Source organism: Cherax quadricarinatus, chromosome 33, assembly GCF_038502225.1.
Source record: "Cherax quadricarinatus isolate ZL_2023a chromosome 33, ASM3850222v1, whole genome shotgun sequence".
In the NCBI taxonomy this organism is placed as follows: Eukaryota; Metazoa; Arthropoda; class Malacostraca; order Decapoda; family Parastacidae; genus Cherax; species Cherax quadricarinatus.
In genome coordinates, this window is record NC_091324.1 from 1,947,123 (window position 1) to 1,964,516 (window position 17,394).

Below are 17,394 nucleotides of genomic sequence, written 5' to 3' on the forward strand. Positions count from 1 at the left end.
AAAGGGAAAGTAACTAATGTAAAGACCAGGAGATGGAGAAAACGTAGTGGAGGAGAGGCAGCAGTTTATGAGGGCTGGGCCCATCAAGGGAGGTTCCTTGACGCTGGTGAGGGGCTCTTGATCTAGGGAATTTGATCTGTGCTCCGGGTCCTTCAATTGAGTCTGAATACCTTCCATACCCCCCCCCCTACATGCGTTGTATAATCTACGGGTTTAGCGTTCCGCCATTATAATAATGAGGGCTGAGGTTGTGATCTAGTGGTGGGGTGGGTGGTTGTTTGGGTGGTGGTAGTTTGGGTGATGGAGGTGTGTTTGAATGGTGGTGGGATGGTTGTTTGGGTGGTGGTGGTTTGGGTGGTAGTGGTGGGGTGGTTGTTTGGGTGGGGCGGTTGTTTATTTTGTGGGGGTGGTTGTTTGTGTGGTGGGGTGGGTGTTTGGGTGGGGTAGTTTTTTGGGTGGTTGGGTGATGGTGGAGTGGTTGTTTTGGTGGTGGCGGTGAGATGGCTGTTTGGGTAGTGATGGTGGGGTGGTTGTTTGGGTGGTAGGGTGGGTGTTTGAGTAGTGGTGGTGGGGTAGTTTGGGTGGTGGTGTGGTTTTTTGGGTGGTACGGTGCGTGGTTGTTTGGGTGGTGGGGTGGTTGCTTGGGTGATGGGGTGGTTGTTTAGGTGATGGTGGGGTGATTGTTTGGGTGGTGGGGTGGTTGTTTGGGTGGTGATGGTGGGGTGGCTGTTTGGGTGATGGTGGGGTGGTTGTTTGGGTGGTGGGGTGGTTGTTTGGGTGGTGATGGTGGGGTGGCTGTTTGGGTGATGGTGGGGTGGTTGTTTGGGTGGTGGCGGAGTGGTTGGGTGGTGGTGAAAGGTAGGGACGGGTCTGCGAGAAGCATATCATGTCTCTCACGGCATTTTGCCTTGCTATTACAGCATTTGCTTGTTCTTTTATGCATGGGTGTAAAGGTTGGTGCCAGCCCTTGTCCTCGTCTCAACCAACCTCCATGGATTCAGTGTTTGTGTAAATTCTGTATGTAAATCTACAAACTATAATTTTTAAAATATAAAGACAGGATTGAGGTTTTTTTTGTAACTGGTTGTATTTTTTCCTAAAGGGATGGGGTGAGGCCTTTGTTATTTTATGGAATATTTAAAAATTGTATTAGACATATTGGAAAGGTCAGCTCAGTCGAACCATATCTAGTTTAGACCTTTAGTTATAGTAAATTACTATAGCGTACGTTTTATGTTCACGAGTTGATAACAGGAAAAAATAAGCATTTATTTATATTTAAGATATAATTTTATTAAAAGATAAATAACATCATAAATGATTATATATAAAATCAGTATCGTCAACATATGGACTTAGGTTACTTCAGACAACAAACAACCTTCATAATTCATCTTTTTTGTTGTGGTGAGACGATGACTTGTTCATATCTTGCGTTGTTTCTCCCTCTCTCTTCTCAGTTTGCTCCTTTAATTTCTTTTCTTCGGCTGCTTTCTCCATTTTTTCCTGAAATAATGGAAAAAAGTTATTTTATTTAAAAGTGTTGTTGAAAAACGAAAACAAATATTTCCCTTCAATTTTTTGGTTCAAAAAAAAAAATCACCGTTTCCTGAATTTTTCACAACGGCAAATCAGTGTTCACTCGTCCGCAGCCTTGTCTTAATTGCAAGAACAACTGCAATACTTCGGTAGGTCTCTTAATTTGATTAGTTTGCTACACCTGTTGAATGTTTCGCGTGTGGAAGAAGAGCACAACCGGAAGCATATAAAAAGTGATCTGGGACACAGTAGCGTCCTAAATCGCCCTGCGAACCTTATAAGGTATATGTATAGTTAACGTTTGGCTTCGTACCATCAGTAGTGTCCACAACGCTCGCTGCAATGCAGGTGAATGATTGTACTTATGCGTCTCATTGTTTGACATCATTTATAACCCTAATGTTAGTGTTGAAATTTAATTATCGCCGTACTGGCTATTTTATGTGCACTTTGTATCGATCCTGTGGACAACATATACTGTTATAGAACCTGGGAACTAAGCTCAATAATAATAAATCTCAAACGAATTTCAGATTTTCTCAATTTCTTGCTCGCTGTATAGCCCTTGTGGTTTAGCGCTTCTTTTTGATTATAACAATAATAAAATCTCAATTTCTTGTCAGAGGTTCTGGTATTGCCTGCCTCTCTGTTCCTTATTAAGTGTATTGATACTTAAATCTGATAGTAATCACTGCATACCTGTCATTTGTTTTTTATATGATTATATGTCAAATGTACTTGTAATCAAAATTAAACCTGGCATTTACAGTCTGTTTATATTGTAAGTTGCTCTGATGTTTACGTTAATGTTATGTTGGGTTTTGAATTAGCTAAGGGCTTCTTTCTAATTGCATTAGCGTGACATTCGAATTTATGATGTAACTCTTGGTATTTTTATTTCTAAGGGCAAGTAGATCGAAGTTACATTTGACATCTTTCAAAGTTCTTTAAAATCTGCACAAGCACTGTTAGTGACCTGCTAAATGTAATTAGGTATCAACGAAGGGGCGCCTTTAAGGGGGTTGCCAGATTTTTTCTTTTGTTTTAGATTTTATTTTGCTTATAACTCTAGAAAGCCTCATCCAGTCTATTCAAATTTTAAATGCTTGTGTACGGTAACGAGGACCAGACTCTTAGAACAATTGACATGTTCACATGACCTATGACCAAACTTGTTGAACCTATTCCCAGCATCCTGTCATGTCTCAGATAGCTTCCAAAATCCTCAGTGGTGGAGAAGAATAAAATTCAAGTACGTAGGTGTAGATCTAACCATTTTATGTTTAATGTACTGTGAAAGTCTTATTCCCATTAAATCACATTAAATTAACGTTTTTATCCTCTGAACAGTTTTAACATTTAATGGGATGCACCGTAGGGCCAGGATGATGTCCATTAAGTTTTGGTTGTGTACAAGCAGATTTGTTGTAGTAAAATAGTAAAAACATAAAAATAGAATTGTTGAAATCCGTGAAATAATTGGAGAATGACCCATCTCATCGGCTTCAAATTTTCAATAGTGGTTTGTTTTCATAAACACAAGACTCACGCTGCTCTTGCGTGGCGTAAGTCACAATTTCTCAGTTTTATTGAATAAATAATGATATTCACTTTCATTCAGTAAATAAAGAATGTTTTCTGTTGATTAACTTCAAAATATTATTGACGATGCATTCTTTAATATGGATGAAAACCCATAAGTTAAGTCCGAGTAGGTGCAAATTTGAAATTTTACTTAAATTGGGATCATTAGAATCAGATCAATTACAGGAGAATATCTTCTCTGGTTGACTTAAAGCTTTTACCATTGGTGGGTTTTATTAAAACAAAGCTGTGTAAATTTAAATTTGCCAGTTTTATTAAACTGCTTCCCACGTAATAACTAGCGAATGCTTCTTCTGCTCGGCCTGTTTGCCGTTTTACCAGTTTTATGAAACTGGATTTTTTTAAAGCAAAAAATATTTTTTCGTGCATGATTGTAAAAAAATTTATATGGAATGTCAATGAGGAGAGAAATCTGGGGGGAGGGAGAGGAATCACGTTTATGGCTTAACGAGGGAAATCTTTCCTATTTTCGGAGCATTCTCAGCAACATTTTTGTCTTACAAGTTTTCGTTACTCGAGAACACCTAATTCGATCGTCTTAAAATTTTCATTGCTGCTGTAATATATCTTGCGCAAGATTCATGTGACTACATGCGTGGATGCCCTCTCCATAAGGTTATATAGGCCATAACCAAATTTGATTCTCGTGTGACAATTGGAGACACGCTCCTCTAATCGGCTTCAGAATTTCAATAGTAGTGTATCCTACTTTGTAGAAGGTTGGTATATTTAATGAAATGTGTTGGTGCCATTTTAGCACTTTTAATCTCTAAATGGTATAGAATTATTTTACATACACTTTCCTCTGATTGAAATAAGTTACTGTGAAATAATTGGAGAATGTTTCTTCTGATCAGAAATGTCACATTCACTTTATTGGGCTATTCTTGGTTAAATAATTTAATATTCTTTTGTGTGTATAATAAGTGTGCTCGCAAGAACATTGTTAAAAAATCGTGTATTATGTATACTAAGTTTACATAAAATTTATTTGCCTAATTACTAATTAGTTAATTTTTGCTTATGTAAGTCCCAGTTTTTTTTTTTTCCAAGAAATTGGAAATATTGACATACCTCGTTTCATGGTGTAATTTCTGAGTGTGGCATCTTATTAGCTACAATTCTTCCACGCTAATAACACAGCTTCTGAGCGGCTTCAAGATTAATGTGCTTGTGTATATTAGTTTAATGGTCTCTTTGGAAGGTTTGAATTACATTTGTTCTGTGTATGTCCTAATTTACATTTATATGGAAGAAATTTGGATATTAGATTCCATTTGATGGATTGTGAATGCTTTTTCTTATTCCCTGATATTGAATTGCATTATCAACTTATGCTGCACTCTGCCTATTCCACTCGCGTGCGTTGAGGCACATGGGACTGAGATAATGGTTTTTGGATCGCGCAGAGACCGAAATATTTCTTTTAAGTTATCCTTGACACTAATGAACCGGAATGGCAGATTCATAAGAAAAATCGTAGGAGTAATAATGACCGCGGGATACAATCGAGGAACAAACTTTTCCTAGTAGGACGCGGGAACTGGGACTGGGAGATCTTAGACTACATCTCGACTCTGTTGAAACATTGTATTTCCCTTGACTGTGGGGCTTCCCAAGGGTCAGGAACCTCTGCTGCGAGGGCATGGGTTCTAGCCTCTGATACAGGCAAATGAACCCTAGAAAGAAAAAAAAGAACACACCTCTGGTGATAATGTTAAAACGCTGAAGGAAATATTCAGCCGGTTTGTTATACCCTGTGTTCGAAATGCTGGATCACCTGAAGATTCTTCCCAAAGATGATTGTTAACTATAATGAAGCATCAAAGTGTAGCGTATATTTGTCACTTGATTGAAGAAAAACCCACATATAAGCATAAACTTTGTTACAAAAAGTCTATATCAGATTTCCGTTTGAGATCTTCAGTACCGTTGAAGATCGAAATATATTCTTTAAATTACATTGTGTTTCTGTGTACCTGTGGGTTTTTCTCAGTCCAGTTACCCATGATGTTGTACAAACTCTTAGATTACATAAATTAAAACTCTTTTTGTGACGAAAATTTTAGAAAGGTTACTGTATGTTAATTTTGGCGCAGAATTAATAATTATAAAAGACATATTTAGTTAACTATTCTCTTTAGGGAGAGGGGAGGATAGTTAAAGGATTTGGAATATTACCATTATTCAACTTAATTCTTATATATTTGTTGTGTTCAACAACAACATCAAAGTGCCTAATGGTAGTTTAATAGTGCGGTGGTACAAGGAGAGTAATATTTAAAACGTCACTGGAAGGATTGTAGCTGAGGTGTCGCCTGTCTTCCTCACTGCAGCTTTTATATTTATTGCTGTAGAAAATGCTAATGCTAAAATGGAACTATTTATTTTTAAACATTGCAAATACACTTGTTTTAGCTCACTCATGATATTACACTGCGAAGGGGCTCATATGCCGAGTTTTTAACGATAGTTTATCTCCTTGGTTTATTCAGCTTATGTCTACAAGCTCTTCGAATCTAGTCATATGTTATGTCATATGTTATAGTTTTAGAATCTCACAATATGGTTTCTTTGATATAAATAAAGGTCATGAGTGGTATGTAAACAATATCATCACTCACTCCACCTGCCTGTCCCTTCTAGAGGAAACCGGGAGCTTGGATGATGGTGAATGTCTTTGATTTAAGGATTTAGAGCCACTTTCGCCTTCCTCGGATTAAACCTGATTACCATCTATTCCTCAAGCACATTATAACCCCAACGGGCTTAGCGCTTCAACATGAATGTGCTGGAACAATAATAATCCATCTGTCAGTGGTATACATGTGCAAGATACGTGGGTTAGTTTTTCACCAGCACTGACTTCACGAAATCACTTATAGCGAAATTTTTTTTAAGTTAATGTTAATTATTATTATTATTTTGCAAAGCTGCTTATTATTGTAAGACCTTGGAGTGGACCTCAGTAATGACTCGGGTGCACTTAGCATTGTCTGGCTACGGGAAACAAAGCTCTCACAATGATAGGTTTCTTAAGTAGTAATTTTAAATATAAAATAGTGGAAACATTTGTCTACAATGCATTAGTCAGATCCTACCTTGAATATAATGCACAGTTCTGGTCCACTAATAACACAGAAACGACACATTTAAGAAAGAGCAGAAAAGGCCAACTGGATCAAGAATAACAACTAAAGTAATAATAACATTTAAGGGAAAATGAGAAATAAGAATTCTTTTATCTGTGTTAGAGTTGAGTACTAGAAGACCTACAGTTTTAATGGCCCTCGTGGAATAGATAGGCTTAAACCTACCTAAAATATCCAGACCATTAAGATAGTAAAGATGTTTTATACATACAAACACTTAAGTTTTTGAAAGGACAACTCGGGAACCAATAATATTATTATGAAATTAAGTGTACAGTACAAATACGATAAAAAAAACTACTTTAGCTCTTACAAAACAAGAAAATTATCTTGAGTGTGTCAGCACAAGAACCAGACGTCAGGATACGACTTGATAAATATAATGCTGTTTGAATTAAAAAATAAAATTTGTACATTTACAAAAGTCCCTAAACCAGTAAGGGTAGTGCGTGGTGGCTTCCTGATATCTCTGAATTACTGTATCAATATAAACGATGGCTACAAACGCTGAAAGGTGTTTTTAACTGATAATTAACTTAGTCTTTATTTTTGAGATTAATGTATCTGACCGGTGGTGTACAAGTACCTAGCAGCAGCCTTAACTCTGGTGTAATGGATAAACTTTAAACCTAATAAACCAGATGATTTTCCTTGTATCATTTATAATATTAACGAGACAGTATGCAAGGAAAAACTTTTCCAGTGTGGTGATAGTATTAGTAGTAATAAAAATAAGTGATAGTTTTATTATTGCCATTAACATTTTCCAGTTGGCGTGGTGAAGGGCTCGTAATCCGAGGAATTTGCCCTGTCTCCTTCCTCGGACAGAATCTAAAAACATCCTATCCTGCCCCTCGCTCCATTTGGCCTCCTTCTTTGGGGATATTTACCCTTCGTGAATTTCAGCTCCTAGGCAGCGGGGAAAGGCGTCATTATTTATCGGTCACATTCCGAGTGATGGGCCACTCTCAGGGGTCCCGTGGGAGGCCTCGGGTGTCCTTGAATGACGAAAGTATTCCTGGAAGCTGCCAGCCGGTTCCCGGAGGTGGCAGCCAAAGGGGTACGACTGCCGGCGTTTCTGGTCGTCTGTCTCTCTTGTTGGCCGAGCCTAGCTTTCATTTGGGAGGTGAAATTCTGGTTTACCGGTATACCAGGTAGGGTACGGGGTGGTTTCCGTGCAGCACCGGCGCTGCTAGCCACATCAAGGGTACTCCTGGATCCGAAAAAGTAAGTAGTTTCTTTTTTGTTTCTCCTCAAATTTGACCCTCTTCATTCTCCCCTTATTTTTTATATAAAAAGGGAGAATTTAATCATAGATAGTTATATTCATGTTTTGCCTCCTCCCTGATCCCTCACTGTTAACTGACTCTGGCACACTAATGAACCTTCGTTCGAATTCGACACTGTTTTTGAGCAACACCTCGCTGCTTGACTCCAGTACCTAACCTTCCCTCTACTTTAACCATGTTCCCATCTTCCACGACAATGCGTCGATTTTCGGATCTTTTGCACGTCACAGGATGGATCGCTTCAGAGTCATTATCCAAACGAACCCAATATTATTACTAACATTCCTTGCTTGTAGCCTAAGAAACAAGCAATCTAGAAAACTCTTTCCCTCCAAGCTGCATTTCGAAGACAATCTTGGACGAAATTATTTTCTCTTCGACCAACCACACCCATTGATTACCTTACTGAGCATGACATTATCAAAGCACTCATGAGAAATGTTGGTTAAAATGTGTCCTTCCATGCCCTCAAGGGTGGGATGTGCATTATCACTGTTATGGATGCTGAACAAGCTGACAATGTTTCCCTTCTCTGTTCTACTGACAACTCCCCTCTCACAATACATAGACATCCCTTTTTCCTGAAGTTTACCTGGAGAGAGTTCCGGGGGTCAACGCCCCCGCGGCCTGGTCTGTGACCAGGCCTCCTGGTGGATCAGAGCCTGATTAACCAGGCTGTTACTGCTGGCTGCACGCAATCCAACGTACGAGCCACAGCCCGGCTGGTCATTTCTACCTGTGGTACTGTCCTCATCCTGCACACTATAGTCCAAAAAGAATTTACGTAATGTAGCCCGGATATCCAGGAGCAACTTGAGCTCCAAAATCTTCACTCGCCAAAGTGGAGACTTACATCTGCCTTGCCCGAGGTCGAAGACATTATCCTAGTAACATTGCCACACTAACTTCGACTGCTGGGAGCTTCCAGTTTCAGTTTGCATAGCAGGACAATGCTTACATATGCGGGAATTGCTCCTGGCACCTCAATGAAGACAGTGCTGGCGCTTTGGCCAACCTGCCAAATGTAGTACATCACTCGCAGAATGGTCAGTCTGTAGTTTTTTTGCATAATAATAATACATCCTACAACCAACTCTCCACCTGACTTAACTATTTAGAGGCTCACCCCCATATTTCCATCACTACCTAGTTTTCTTATGAAAGAGCAAAATCCGTTGTCTCAAGAAGGAGGCCCTCCTCTAATGCCTGTGTGACTCAACTCCATTTCCAAGGAAGACTTCACGGCTCTCCACCTCCAGAGCTGCTCGTCGCCCACAGGTCTTGTTGTACCCTCTCCTACCTTGCCCCCCGTGGCCAACTCATATGAAGTCCTCACTTCTGGCGTTTCTACTTCGTTTTCTTCCATTCCTACTACTACTACATCTTATTCCATTTTCCTTGTTTCCACCCCCTCAAGGAAGGTTCCTTGATGTTGGTGAGGGGCTCTTGATTTAGGGAATTGGATCTGTGCTCCAGTTCCCCGAATTAAGCCTGAATGCCTTCCACATCCCCCCCCAGGCGCTCCACTCTTTCTCTAGAACCTCAAAGACCCAAAACTCTCTGTCATAAACCTACTAGCCTATTGTTCTCTCTGTTTCTCATCCCTTGCCTCCTGCATCTGTTACACTTGTGGGAATCAATTAACCCCCACATATTGCCACTACCCTCCCTATCCCTACTCTGATTCATTCTTCCCTGGACACCACTACCCTTTCTCCATCTCTTCACATTTTGGCTGCTGCCAATGTCTCCATCCTCTGCTCTGTCTCCCTCTTCCATCTCTTGCGTCACACTACCATATCGGCTTTTATTGAGGAGACAAAACCTGCGATAGACACTGACCCACTTCCTTAACTTCACAGCCTCACCTTCTGCAACCTCCTTCACTTGCTTCTGTCCAACGCCTTCTAAGGTTACGTACATATCGCCTATTTCTAACTTACCACTGCCACCCCACATCGCCTTGACTAACCATCTTAGTCCATAGCCCCCGCCTGCTTTCTATTGTCATTGTCTTACTTTTTCCTGATAATGGTTTTATTACACTGGGATATCAGAGTATACAGGGGGGAAATCGGAGGAGCTCCAAATAATGCTCTTCTAGTTTTTCCCTGTTTGTCTCCATTTAAAAGAATCGAAATCGCGTTCCACTGTTCGCATTGCTATCTCTGGCTATGTTTTATGACAGTCACTTGAACCTTTTCCCGGTAAGACATTTAACAGAATGCGCTTCTTGTGCGCAGAGATATTCCTTATTTTCGACTTTCCATTCTTGTTGCGACATGCGCCTATTTGAGCAGGTGGTATACAGTCTGTTCTTTGTATCCTTTCCCTTCACATTCATTATCAGTCCACGACATCTCATTTTCTTATTTCCCCCTTACTTCCACCACTCCTTTTAATAAGCGATTATTAATTTTAATCATTTCCTCTGTGCAGTGTCTCACTGTGACTCTCCTGGTCACCAGTTAGAGGCTTTTCTCACTTCTTTCCTTCTCCATGTTTAAATGCACATTTTGATCCTTGTACTCATACTCTCCTGTATAGATCTATCTATTTTCTCTTCAGTATCGCTGGATTTAGAGTGGTCGGTGGTGCCTGACCTTCATGACAACAATTATTTCCCTTCTTTCCATCTCACTCTTACACCTTTACACTGAATGCTTTATTCACGCCTTACCTCTCTTCTTGGTTTCGCCTCCTTTTCCCTTTTCGGAAAAAGTTGTTACAACCTTTTACCATCTTTGTTCATGCCGCAGCATCGATTGCATCTTGTGCTGAATGACTCAAATGCGCTGGGTGGGACCACTACCATTACAAGAGAACTATTGATCGGTTCCTAGCTTTTTAATAGGCGTCAGGGTTTTCCCACATACTTGTTGGTGAGCGTACGAGTCCAATGTCAATTTCACTACCTCTTTGTATGTAATCTGGAAAAAGATAATGGTAATTTACTGTCAGTTACCCTCCGAACCCTCGCCTTGTTCTAACGGTTGCTAGTGCAAGCGTTGCAGTCCCTGTTGAGGTTCCCAAAACTATTGGACATCATCTGTTCTGTGTATCCTAAGGGTTTCATTTCTTTCCTCCAAGCACAGAAGGGAGTCGGCGTCTCTGAATTTTACTTGCCACATTGAGGAACCTTAAGAGTCACGTAAGTTTCCCCGTCTTCTAATAACATGTTCATTTTTCCACTATAATCTACCTTTTCTATAATTACTATTGCATTTGCTTTGTCTGTTTCGTAAGGTGAAGTCTAGGATCTTTCCTTAATTCATGGTATAACTTAACAAATTTTTGAGTACAATTGTGTTGTAGAGGTTTGAGAGAAGCTAATACCTCTACAACACAGTTGTCCTCTAAGATTTGTTTTAACTTATACCATGAATTAAGGAAAGATCCTAGACTTCACCTTATGAAACAGACAAAGCAAATGCGATAGTAACTATGGTAGATTATAGATTATAGTGGAAAAATTAACATGTTATTAGTAGACGGGGGAACTTACGTGCCCCTTGATGTGCCCTTAACACTCCGCGGATATCTGTCAATACTATTCATGTGCCAACTAACAGCAGCATCTTAGCCCAAGCTCAATTCTTGGGCCTCCGAAGCAGTTTGCCGCTTGTCCTTAGAGATTTCTTATCTGAAAGGCACTTTTTATATCCTGATAAACAATAGTTTTTTTCCCCTTGACTTCGTCTAGGCTGAAGGTGTCCTTCAAGGCTGTGTTCTTAGGGCTAACCTCTTCTTGCTTGAAATTAATGATTTTGCCTAGGTTTTTCCTTCTGGTATTTGGTCATCTCTATATGTTAAAGATTTTGCTATAGCTTGAGCAGACGCTGGTTGTCACCTTGTAGCCGCCTTTCTCCATAATTCTATTGATCGTGCTTCCTACTGGGCCACCTCTCATGGATTTACATTTTTTGTTGCTGAAACACATCAGATAATGTACTTTCATAAAACGCCCTATTATTCCTCGTATCATTCTATACCTGTATGGTTTCCGTATTCCTGAGCAAAATAGTCAGATTTCTTGGTCTTTTGTTTGATTGCCGAAAGTCCTGGAAGCCTCACATAACCTCTGAATGCAGCTTGGCAAAGCTGCCTGAACCTTCTTAAAACCTTAGCTCATCTTTCATTTCGCCGTAATCTTACGTAAACTATACTGCGGTGACCGACTATATCCTTCAACCTTCTTTCGCTACTACTCCCGCTCCTCAGCTTGATCCCATTTATTGTCAGAGGTTACGATTGTCTCTGGTATGTCAATACAAATCTTACGAAATGTCTAGAAATACACAGATCTAAATGGGTTGTGAAAACATGAAATTATAGACAACAAGAGCATTTCATCCCTCCATGGAAGTTATCTTCATTTAATTTCATATACCTGCAAGTCCCTCCCCAAGAAGCTCATCACTAGTAATACCTTCCTTAAATCACTTGTAAACGCAGCTGCTCAAGTAATTTTTCGCCTGACTGTTAGTAATAATTTATCACAAGGTATATACACTAGTGGATCTAAGCAGGAGTTTACTGGAAAGGCTGCATCTGTTCTCGTTGCTACCTCCCTAAAGAATAATTAAGGACTGGGCGTCTACATTGGAAATTTAATTGTTTGCCATCCTAATGGCACTAACGTTAACTTATCACACTGAGTTTGACTATAATTATTATTGATTCAGTGTGATCAGTGAAGTCTCTTGGCTCACATAAAGACTAACAACATGCTCATTGGAGAAACCTGATGTAGATTTAAAAAAAAAAAAAAAAGGGAAGAAGGCGTTATTGTAGAATTGTTATGGATTCCATCAGACTTTGGTGTGTCTGTCTCTTAGTATTAGGAGTAATATTAGGAGGGAAGTAAATGATGAAACTGAATGTTACAGGAATGTAGTTAGAAGCTTGATTAGATCTATAACTCATGATAACATGAACGTAGATAAGTACGCTTAAGAAGCAACTTGCAATGTGAACAGACTGTTTGATGTAGTAGACAGGCTTAAGCTTGGTTATAAGTACTTTTGGCAGTTTGTCGGACATACAGATAATGAGCAAACCAAATACAAAGTATGTGGCCAGCCCTATGGTCACTATGTTGATAACTGTGCCTAAATGTCCACTTACTGAGGAATATAGAGATAGTATAATAACATATGTGATATGTCAAGATTTCTTATTAATGAAAATAAGATACCAGACATATTTAGCAAATATCCTGAATTTGCTTGCAACATATAGGTCAACTGTAGATCTAAATCCAAATGTACTCCTGTTAACCCTTCTGGGGCCTAGTTCCTAGGCCTTATGTGTATCTATGTGCTTTTGCGCTACCTTCCACAGGATGGATACGGGATGTACAATAAACTAGCGGCTTCGGCGGCAAAATCTAATTTCTCTCTCTCTCTTGTTCTCTCGTATACTCTTTAATTCTCTTTTATTCTCTCTTATTCTCATATTCTCCCTTATTCTCACTTATTCTCTCATACTCTCCCGTATTCTTTCACATGGCTCATAACAAATTACTTAACAAGGAAGTTCCTAAAAATACTCTAGCAAGTTAGAACTATTGTTCTAGTTCAAGTATTTTAGCGCAGTAGCTTAGTATATACGTAGGTTTACACTAAATAACATTCATACAGGACAGAATAAATGGCAGAAATTATGAACCAGAGATTGCATTTCAAAACCTGACTTAAATTTTCGAATGTCTTGTGTTGTTAGCATTAAGTAAATTAGTTAAATAATGAATGATCGCTGATAATAGCGCCCTTTTGCTACTATCGGAAAGAAACCCTTTAAGGAGGGATGCCTTGATGCTGCTTGAGGGATCTTGATTCAAGAAACTGGAACTTTACTTCTCTTTCATCGAATTTAATTACCTTCCACTCCTCGGGCATCGTGTAATCCCTGCGCGTTTAGCGGTTTGCCAAGAAAACTGTGTGACTCTGAATTCACTTTTTGTGGTATGATTGTTGTCTTCGGCTTGTTCTTCAAGTTGGCCCATGATCCTCGGTAGTGTAGTGAGCTAAGGCACGGACTGGTAATTTCAGACAGCGGTTTTGGATATTAATCATTCCAGTGCGGTATTAAAGAACAAAAAGGCATAATACCGTGACCGAACAATACATAAATAACCCGCATTGGAGAGAGAAGCTTGTGACGAAGTTTCGGTAGTTACACTAGTCACAGTGTAAGTAGTCAGTGGTCCAAATCTGACCGAAACGTCGTCATAAGCTCCTTTTCTTCCACGTGCCGGCTATTTGTGTAATAAAGTATTATATTATCAGGATAGATAAGGTAGGGTACCTTATGTGTAGTGGCCTTGTACATAACAGTAAAGCAACCGACGTCTCTCAGGTTCTGTATTGGAGTAACAGGTTTCACCAGGACGAGTCGAGGTTCATGGTAAGTCGTCTTGAGCGGTCCTTAACCTTATTCAGAAGTCAAACCGGAAGGGCAGGGTGCAGGCCATCTAAGAGAGTGACACATATTTGAGGTGAGAGTGAACGTGTCTTGTATACACCTTTGCAGACATTCATGTCGAGCAGGTATGAGATGTGCTCAAATGCTGAGAGTTTCGTTACTGTCTTGCTCGTTTCTTCCTCCTTTAATTATTGTCTTTTCCTTGACACTTTTCTACTGATCTTTCCTATTACCCTTCACCCACCATTTATGTGGCCCCATTTTCCTGTTATCTTATCCCTCTGCCCCATTCCAAGCTCTTTTCTTCGTGTTGCCCTCTTTCTCCTCCTCCTCCCCGTTCCTTGCCAACATCTTTCCCTCTTTATTCCCCCTTTTATATCATTTCCCCATCTCATGTTATCTTCCATCCCCTCGTCTCCTGCCCTTCCATCCCACTCCTGTCTCTACCTCCGCTAATGGTCAGTCCCTCCCATGCGACATAAAGCAGGTAGCTGTAGTCACACTGGAGGAGAGAATGGCATTAACCTCGTCAATCTCAAAATAGCTCTGTAACAGATGTCCCCTACCCTGCTCTCTCCGCACACCTCCCTGCTCTCCCCGTGCACCCCTTCTCGCTCCATACACACTCTCTGGATCAATAGGTGGCGAAGAGGCCACAGAAAGACACCATTGGAAGAAAGTAATGGGATCAAAGAGAGTACCTGGGGGAAGACAAATAGCAGAAGATCTTGATGTCTGTATGGAGGCTAGCTACGATGAGTTAGCTGCACTCCAGCTTCCACTGTTTATATACATACTACGCAGTTGAGGCCAGGGGATGGTATAGCGGGAAGCTCTTTCACATCCTACCGTCACATTGCTGGCTTCAAAAACCGAGTGTAAATAATTTCCATGTCTTGATGAAGGTTTTTGGATATTTACAGGAAAGGTGAAAGTGAAGACAGAACTTTTGCTGCTACATTTGTTAATGATGCCATTAATGAGGAGGACTTATTTTGCGGATGCGGATATCTGTTTATAGCACAGTTCGTCTGCTGATGTAAGAAATTGTGCGGATGTTACGCAGATGCGGATGCAGATATCCCATACATCTCTGCTAGGCAGTTTAGAGATGTAGCGGATGTGAAAATTTAGATATCCGCGAACATGGTTGTGTATGAGGATGTCTTACTTATTTTGTGGATACGAATGCATATGTGGAAATCTGTTTACAGTAAAATGCGGATGCAGATGTAAGAAATTGTGCGGATGTTCCGTGGATGCGGATGCGGATATCCAATACATCTCTAGATAGATGATTCCTGGATTTTGTTTTCATGCAATAACTTAAGAAAGCCTGTTCTGATCGGCTTCAAACTTTGAGCACCGAGGTTGTTAATGGAGAGTAGGTACCAATTTGCTAAATAATTTTCTAGAACGTGTGGTAGTTTTCCTCATTAAATATTTTTACTCTTCCTCTTTTAAATGGCTTAAATTTATATTATTAGCTGGCGCAACTTACACTGTGCAGAATTGCAAATATGTATTAATGGGGCTCGTGATGGAGCGATAGTGGAAGTTAACTGCGAATCGTTAGATTCCATGCAATACCTGGAGAATCCCTATTCTGGTCGGCTTCAATCATTTAAGGATTATGTTTTCCTCTTCGGAGGATTATCAGTGTTATTTGGCTGATAAAGTTCCAATTTTCCAATTTTATTAAATTTTGATATTGACTTGCATTCAGTAACTGAAGCATGTCTATTGTGGTTGGCTTCAATATATCATTGGTAATGGATTCGATAAGTTTAGACGGTGCAGGTTCAACTTTCACAATTTCCTTGGAGTGTTAAAAAAAAACTTTGAATATTTGGATTCGAGCAATAAATCTCGGAATCCAGAAGATTTCGAGATTTTTTAACACTCCTAGCCAATTGTGAGGTTTACACCTGCACTGTCTAAACTTACAGAATATCAGTCTTCTTATCGAATGCATCAGCATCGATATTTTGACGCCAACCAGAATAGGCATTCTTCAGCTATTGAATGCAAGTCAGTATCAAAATTTAATAAAACTGGAAAATTGGGACTTTTGCAGCCGAATAACAACGAGAATCTTCCGTTTAACATTCACTTTGAGCTTCGTAAATTTTAATTTCCCAATTATAGGAAATAAATTGATTACCATGTAATAACTAGAGAATGCTTACTCTCATCAGCTTTAAACCCTAAATGCTGCTTGTACAAAGGCAGCAAAGAATAAATCTATCGCCAATGATCAAACAACAAAAATACTGTGATGTTGTCATTGTGATGTCTTCAAACACTGCAACGTTATCAAGCACTTGACCACTGGCAGTGCTACATGTATTCTTTCATTGAGCTTCAACTGTTTGGTCTCATGATACATTTTGACGCAGTATTAGTGTATCAGTAGTGTATAATACCGACAAGATGATGAATTAGACTCATGTGCAACATATGGGTACCTTTATTCTGTAGACGCTTCACCAACCAGTGGCTTTGTCAATACAAAAGACAGAAATGGTAGAAGATGAAATAATCAGTCCCTTAGCCTAGGGTAGGCTGGGCTGAGGAACTGATTACCTCATCTTCTACTGCTTATGTCTTCCGTATTGTACTGATGAAGCCACTGGTTGGCGAAACGTATACAGAGTAAAGATACCCAGAAGTTGCACATGTGTCTACTTCATCACTGTGTTAGTGTGTGTGACAGTACCTGTATGACTTAATATGACGGAACAACAGATAACGTTTGTTCCCACTATATAACTATCATATAGAATAGGATAGCAGCACATTGCGGATGTATACAAATTTGCTAACTAAAGAAAAAAAATTGTGCTTGATGTCATTAAGTACTAGTTCACTGGTAGTACTCCGCTTTCTATAATTGATTTCTTCAAACACTAGTCTACTAGTAGTGCTGTATATGTTATCACGCACTTGTCTAAGATAAGATAAGATTTCGTTCGGATTTTTAACCCCGGAGGGTTAGCCACCCAGGATAACCCAAGAAAGTCAGTGCGTCATCGAGGACTGTCTAACTTATTTCCATTGGGGTCCTTAATCTTGTCCCCCAGGATGCGACCCACACCAGTCGACTAACACCCAGGTACCTATTTGCTGCTAGGTGAACAGGACAACAGGTGTAAGGAAACGTGTCGGAATTTCCACCCGCCGGGAATCGAACCCGGGCCCTCCGTGTGTGAAGCGGGAGCTTTAGCCACCAGACTACTTGTGTTATCAAGCACTAGTCTACTAGTAGTGCTGCTTGTGTTATCACGCACTTGTCTACTAGTAGTGCTGCTTGTGTTATCACGCACTTGTCTACTAGTAGTACTACTTGTGTTATCAAGCACTAGTCTACTAGTAGTGCTGCT

At 39.9% G+C, this 17,394-nt stretch overlaps 1 protein-coding gene across 1 annotated transcript in view; it reads right to left on the reverse strand.

The window, feature by feature from the left end:
* Nucleotides 1-1,267: 1,267 nt before the first annotated feature.
* The window catches only part of LOC128693904 (uncharacterized), an 83,990-nt gene continuing 67,863 nt past the window's right edge, over nucleotides 1,268-17,394 (reverse strand). The window contains exon 4 of the mRNA XM_070090760.1: nucleotides 1,268-1,506. Within this exon, the coding sequence (XP_069946861.1) occupies nucleotides 1,384-1,506 (123 nt within the window). The 3' untranslated portion in view covers nucleotides 1,268-1,383. The remainder of the gene's footprint in view (nucleotides 1,507-17,394) is intronic.